This window comes from Colobus angolensis, unplaced genomic scaffold (assembly GCF_000951035.1).
Source record: "Colobus angolensis palliatus isolate OR3802 unplaced genomic scaffold, Cang.pa_1.0 Scaffold177, whole genome shotgun sequence".
Classification (NCBI taxonomy): Eukaryota; Metazoa; Chordata; class Mammalia; order Primates; family Cercopithecidae; genus Colobus; species Colobus angolensis.
In genome coordinates, this window is record NW_012114899.1 from 758,550 (window position 1) to 765,532 (window position 6,983).

Genomic DNA, 6,983 nt, shown 5'->3' on the forward strand with positions numbered 1-6,983 from the left:
AATATATTGTTAAGTAAAAATAGTAAAGTTACTGAAAATACATATAGCATCACCCCTCTATGTAAACAAAAGGGTATTTAAATAGCAAAAGTATTTATTGCTTAATTATTGTGCCAGGTACTAAATGCTTTGTATGAATTAATCTTATATAATCTTTGCAATAATCCTACAAGACAAGAATAATTCCCACATTCATTTTACAAAGAAGGAAACTGTGGCATAAAGATATTAAGAAACTTGTCAAAAATCACAGTTATTCAATAGGATAGTAGAGTCAAGATTCAAATGCAAATAGTCCAATTCCAGAATACATTATTTTAACCACTATATTAATATTGCCTCCAAAAAGAAGTTGCTGTTACTCCATCAGTAAAATACATAATTCTTGCCCATTCAGAGACTAAAAATAGTTTAAATAAAATCTTTTTCAACAACCTAAATGCCTACTAACAGAATAATGGCTTGATACTGGTATACTTATAGAATGGAATACATACATTTAAAATGTAGGACTAGAATTACAAACATTACATCAAAAACAAAAATCTGCATAAAAATCAAATTTCAGACTGGTATAAACTTTGATATCATTCTTAAAAGTTTTAAAATCTGCAAAACAATATCTCATTTATGTATAAAACACGGGATAATATAAATGCTCAATTCATGACAACAATTAACATCGGTGAGAAAGGAAAGAATGGGATCCAGGAAAGGGACCAATGGACCTCAATTTATTTAAGGCAAGTAACTGAAGCACAAAGTTAAAATTGAGTAAAACCAAGTGGTGGGTATAGGGATGTTCACTACATTAGCCTTTTTTGTTATCTTTATGTTTGAATTATTTCCCAATAAAGTAAATAATTTTTAAAGCTCCATGGGTGATGCCAATGTACTGCCAGTTTGCAGAGAGAGAAAACATTCAATTTCAAATGCTAGTCTAAGCATCTTCTTTTTGATCCTTATAAAGCATCTAGGCCCTGTGACTGACAAATTCTAATCTATTTTTTTCCCCAACATCTACTTCCAGGCTTTTGGAAATTAATTCAGAGTATAATGTAATCTACAATCTTTGCACGTATCTTTGTCAACATCTGCCCTATGGAATATAAATTCCTAGAAAACAAAAAAATCTTATTTTCTTAATCTCCCATTACTGGGTGACCATGTGCCCTGGTTTCCCACCTGCTTTCCTGGCAAAATTATTAATAGTGTTCCCTTTCACTTTCAAAAGTGTCCCACCAGTTTGGATGCTAAGCTGCATGGTCAGCCCGTCCACTGCAATAACTTATAATAGACATGACTACTCATCTTCTCAGCAAGGCTACATATAAAAGACTCAAAAAACATCATAGTACTTTGCTTCCCACTTTCTAAAACTTACCTCTCTTACACATTAACAGGTACATTTGAACTGCTTCAAAAGCTAAAGAATTTATATGATTTTTTCATTTGTATCACTTTATGAGGGGGAAATTCAGAAAAGATAATTTGTTTTAAAAATAATGCCTACAGTTGAGGCTTTATATACTCTGCCCTCAAAAAAATTCCAGAATATAGCTAGAATCTTGTGCATTAATTTAAATAACACTCAAAGAAGAATATGAATCTAAACACAGTAAATAGTAAGCACAAGGTATACAATTTTTTTGACCTAGAACATATCATTTTCTTAACCTAAATCAATTGTGGGCCTTTAAAAAAAATTCTGTTTCCTTATTTTTCATTTTCACAGTTCAAAATTATTTAAACCATAAGTTTAAAGACAACAGGCATATTACCTGCATTTAAATCATTTACTGGCACTTGCAAAGTAGCTGCAACTTTTTTTAAAATGTTCTGCATTTCTGGTCCAGTTTTGAAGGCTTCCACGTGATAAAGAGCTGTAGCATTTTTTTCCACTTCAGTTAAAAACTTCTTACAATGATCAAAAAATCTCATTAGTTTATCATTAACCCTTGGAGGTCCACACTCCATATCTGAAAGAGAGAAAAAAATATATATATATATCTGTAAATCACTGACATAAACGACAGTTTCAAATTATTGAAAATGTTAAGTGTGAAAAAGGAACACTAACATCTTACTAATCCGCATAGCTGAAATAAGCACATACTGATCACGAAAGTCATAGGGTAAAATTATTCCCGATTTATAATGTCTGTAATGCATGAGAATAGCTAGAAAAGACTAAAGAAACAGAGATTGAAGATCAAATGTGTTGTAGTGATGCTACGCAATGAAACTGCTTTATACATTTATAAGTATTGTTTCTGTCAGGCACGGAAAACTTGAGAAAGCAAACTAAAAATCAGCAAAGTTTCCACTTACAAGGTGAGAGAGAATTCAACATATGGAATCTATTTTTTCACTCTAAGCCAAAGTCTAAACAGAGTATTTTATTTTCTCAATTGACTTTCCCAATTCTGTGTTACTTTACAAAAGATTCTGCTTTGGACAAAAACGACTGACAACAGCACAAAACGCACTGATGTTCCGGGTCTCCTGCGCTTCACTGTGCTGGTGCCTGTGACTTAGTTTATCTTCTAACTGAAGCCCCAGATAAGGGGCTTTCTATTTAGACTTTAATAAATTACATTATTCCCCCAATTTGGCAACAAATATGTATTGGAGAAGCATGCATAATCATTCTTCAACTACTGGCATGCCCTTATTTTCAGTCATATTCAAAACACACATTTTTTTCAATCACTTATCCAACAATTTACCATGAAAAGAACACCAAGTATATCAATTTTGTACATAAAATATGAGAAAACTGAATATAGTTTTATCTGGGCTTTGGATGTGTATGCAAAAAAATATCAATATGTATGTTTAAGTGTCTCTCTTGAAATGGATAATTCTGCCCACTTTGTCAACTGGATTGCAATTCTTAAGAAAATATCTTGACAAGGAAAATAAGCTAACTTTATCACCTTTTTTCTGTGGCTGCTAAAATGTAATTTCCCAAGTGGATCTGGGTATTTTATCCCTGTTACTATCTAATTATTGCTAGTCTTTAAACAAAAACAAAGGCATTGTTCTGTTTCTATAAAACTACAAATCTAATTCAGCAGACTCCCTCAAAAGACCAGATGTACATAATAGGCAAAACTATTGTCTATAGAGAATAACAAAGTGGCCAGGCAAAGGGTTTACCATCTGAGACTGAAAACAGTCAGGAGGGGGCTTATTCCGAACCGTAATATTTTCATCCCTGGCTCTGTACTGAGAGACAAATGCCAGTCTTCACAATGCCATCTGAGAACAAAAATTCACTTGTTCCAGAAAGTCACTATAGATACTGCGTTATATTAAAATATGCTCTGCTTTCAACATTCTGTTAATTTAACAGATTTATGAGGAATTTTCACCCGTTAATGGAAAAAGTATATCTTTAAAAAAACACAATTCAACAAATAATTAGACACAAGTCAGCTAACTGAATTATCCACAATAACATGACACAGAATCAGTGGAGAAATCCCTTACAGATGGTTTCACTGTTCAACAGCTACAGAAGAAATTACAAAACCAGCCTACTTCTAATTTTTCACTTGGGCTTTGAAGCTAAACAATAATCCTCACTTCAATTCTGGCCTTAAAAGTGATCAAGAAACTATTAACGCTTGTTCATCTCTGTGGTACAAAAGTGTTACCTGTTTTTTTTCTTATCAGGTATGCTATTGGACAAATGGAAGCTGTATAGCAAAATGGTAAAGAGAGCAAGCTCTCAATCAGATTTCCTGGGTCCACAGGTAGCTGTACGAAAATGGGCAAATTATTTAATGTGTTTGTGTATCAATTTCCTCATCTTTGAGATGGGGAAAAATACTATCAACTCTGGATTGTGGTTGTAAGGATTTTGTAAAATAAATGTGAGGCATACCTGGCACACAATAAGCATGAGGTGTATGCTATCATTATTATTTGTAACTATTACAACATTTTCTAAGAGAAAAAGAACCATTCTAGGAAAACAGAAGACTTGGATTCTAGACCTTAAAAAAGACAATTAAGAAGGCATACTCTTGGGCTCGAGTTCTTCACCTGTGAAATAATGGGGCCTTACTAGATGATTTCTCAAATTTCGAAAAAGTATAATTAATGGAATAAATGAGTTAACTTACTGCGTGTGACCATGGACCACAGCTACAATGATGGGAACGCTAGAGTAAAAACATGAACAAAACAGAAGAAAAAAGGAGGGCACAAAAGCTTGAGATCAGGTTCTTAAAAACAGGCTGTAAGTCTAAAACTGTCATTTGAAGAAGATGATAAGTTTAAAAAAGAAGAAGAAGAAGAAGAAGGAAAACTAGTATCGGAAGCAAAGCCTGAGGAAGAAAATTCTAGATTCTGTTTTTTAAAACGTGCGCCCAATTGTGAAACTAGACGCCAGGGAAGGGGGAAGGGATGGGTTGGCGCTCGAAGAGGCAATTCAATTTGGGAATGGGGGCGCAAAAATTGCGGGAGACCTGTCTGTCCCCTATCCTGTTGGATTCCCAACTCTACTAAACCAGGGAGCGTGTAGAAGATGCTGAAATTACACCTGATGAATAAATGAACATACGTGTAAGGGGAAAAAGAGATAGCCAAGTCTGTAATACCCCGCGACAGGGATGGACGTAGCCCGAGGGATGACGGCTTGGGAACAGGGGAAAGAGAGCTGTGGGCATCAGAAAAGCCCAGGGTCTGGGGAAGGCGGGAGGGATCCAAGGCGGGTGGGAGGACCGGACAGCACACGGGCCGCCCGAGGGGTCACCTGCGACGTCTGGCGGCGGCAAGCCAGGGTGGTAATGTTGCCACAGCCCCTGCAGGAAGGCGGCGCCGCTATCCACGCAGCGGTGCTTGGAACTGGTGATGAGCCGCAGGCGGCCGTAGTTCTCAGGGCTGAAAAGGGCCGGGAAGAGCGACGCCAGACGCAGCGCCAGCTGTCGCATATCCTGCCGTCCCTTCTCTACTAGCTGCCCGTCCATCCAGTCCGCGTACCACAAAGGCCAGTCGGCCAGCGCTGCACCCAGGTCGCGGCTGCGGGTACTACCGGCCCCGCCATCCCTGGACCCGCGGGCCTGCAGCAGCCCGTGCAGTTGCCTCAGCTTGCGGATCTGTTTGGCCGTGGGGTAGCGGGTGCCGTGGCGAATGAGGGCGACCAGCTGTACCGGGGTGCAAGTTCCCTCCAGCAGCTCAGGGTCCCGCCACGGAGCTTCGGGGCCCGATAGCAGCCCGGGGTTGACATCCTCGTAGCGAGTCTTGGTGCCGAAATAGGGGCTGAGCGACGAGTCCACCGGGTCCCTCGGCTCTAGAAAAGAGCACCGCGCAAGCGACGAGAGCAGCGCCGCAGCCAGGGCCGCGGCATGCGCTACGGAGGTCCTGGGGAGGCAGCAGGGCGCGCGGAGCATTGTCGGTGCAGACAGTGGAGAGCGCCGAGCCGGCTGCCGCTGCCAAGCTTCCGGCTCCGGAGGGCAGGGGGCGGGTCTGGAGGGCGCTTCCGGCCGACAGCAGTCGGGATGCGCTTCGCTGTTCTCGAGGAGGTACCGGCAGCTGGCGGTGGGTCCTGCGTCCCGGCGGAAAGGTCGGAGGAACCCTGTAGACTTGTGGCTCGGGTGGAGCCGGCGGAAAACCCGGAGGAGCTTGAGACAGCCGTGGCTGAGGTGGAGCCGGCGTCGCTGCCCCGGAGCGTAGGCGAGTTTCCTCTTAGCCAGAGCTTCAGGGATTGACTCAAAGACTCCTCCGCTTTTTTAGTTGTTTTGGGTGTGAATAAAGCCCAGACTAAACCTTAGCCTCCCAGGCTGCCAAAACAGGATAGCTGTGATACTGTGTTTTTCAAAGTATAGTGCCTGAACCGTCAGCATGAAATCGGCCTGAGACGGTTGTTGAAAATTCACATCGCTGGGCCTTGCTGCAGGGTGCCTCTTGAAGCCCAAGGTGTTTTTTTGTTTTTTTTTCCATTTGAGTTTGAAAATAAACAGGATACAGTAAAGCAGAGAACTTGGAAAGGGGCTTACATTCTGCAGGAATTTAAGTCCTGAATCTTTGGTATAATCTTGACCTGGACTACCAGAGCTCATATGGACATCAGTGAGACAGCACCCTCAAAGTTGTGTGCTTGTTGATCCCGAAGGCTTAGCGAGTAGAGACATAGCAATCTAGAGAATTTGGGTGCATTGAGTCATGGCTCAGCAGATTTACTCTATTATTAAGTATGAGCTAATCTGTTTTGCGAAGCAAACATGCTCTGTATTTACCACCACTCCAGACACATGTGTTCCTCATACGTTCCTCCCATATACTTACATACTCAAATCAGTAGCTGGGTTTTTTAATAGGTTATTGCTCAGAATCTTTGCCTGATCCAAAAAATCGTAAATCTGAACAATACCTTGTTTTTTCCCACTTGAACTCCAGTTTATATGCCAGCTGGGGAAATAATAAGTATTACAAAAGTCGTATGGTGATCCAGATTTAAGGAACTTGGGACCACGTTTTCATAAGTTAGCGTTTCCTTCAAAGACACTGTTACATGCCTCTTTATAAGCCCATCACCATCTTTACTCCTTTTCTCTTCAAGTGTCTCCTTGGTTTAGAAAGGTGTGCCTCTAAGTTTAGGCGTGTCTGTAAATGTTAACGAAGAAGAAAAGGGGCCAACCTATAAATGCTGAAAATTTGGAGACGTTCTGTGCAGGAAACCATCTTTAGGGCAACAGATGTTCTTTTTGATATGCTATTTTGTAGCATGTCAATGCCTGAATATTCATGGCCAGTGATATTTTTGTAGAACTTTGCTGGAATTAGTATTTAGTAAATATCCGCTCCTTCTTAAAATAGACATTCTAACCTGTATGCTCTATAGGATGAGTTGCCTGATATTTCTAAGTGCATTCAGCGAGCATTTGTGCCAGGTTCATCTCACTATATTTTGCCTAATACATATGCTTATTAATGATCACTTCTCACACCCAATCTTTTGAGTCCTAGGGGTT

The 6,983-nt window shown here is 40.3% G+C and overlaps 1 protein-coding gene across 3 annotated transcripts in view; it reads right to left on the reverse strand.

Annotated features, from left to right (window-relative positions):
• MINPP1 (multiple inositol-polyphosphate phosphatase 1) overlaps positions 1-5,809 on the reverse strand; it is a 57,128-nt gene extending 51,319 nt beyond the window's left edge. For 2 of the 3 annotated variants that reach the window (XM_011938750.1, XM_011938749.1), the window contains exons 1-2: positions 4,766-5,809; positions 1,782-1,979 (exon numbers count right to left, since the gene is read on the reverse strand). In XM_011938750.1, coding sequence (XP_011794140.1) covers positions 1,782-1,979; positions 4,766-5,402 — 835 coding nt within the window. In that variant the 5' untranslated portion in view covers positions 5,403-5,809. Of the gene's footprint in view, positions 1-1,781; positions 1,980-2,080; positions 2,488-4,765 lie in introns of those variants that run through there. The other variant, XM_011938751.1, reaches the window with a different exon arrangement.
• Between the last annotated feature and the right edge of the window lie 1,174 nt (positions 5,810-6,983).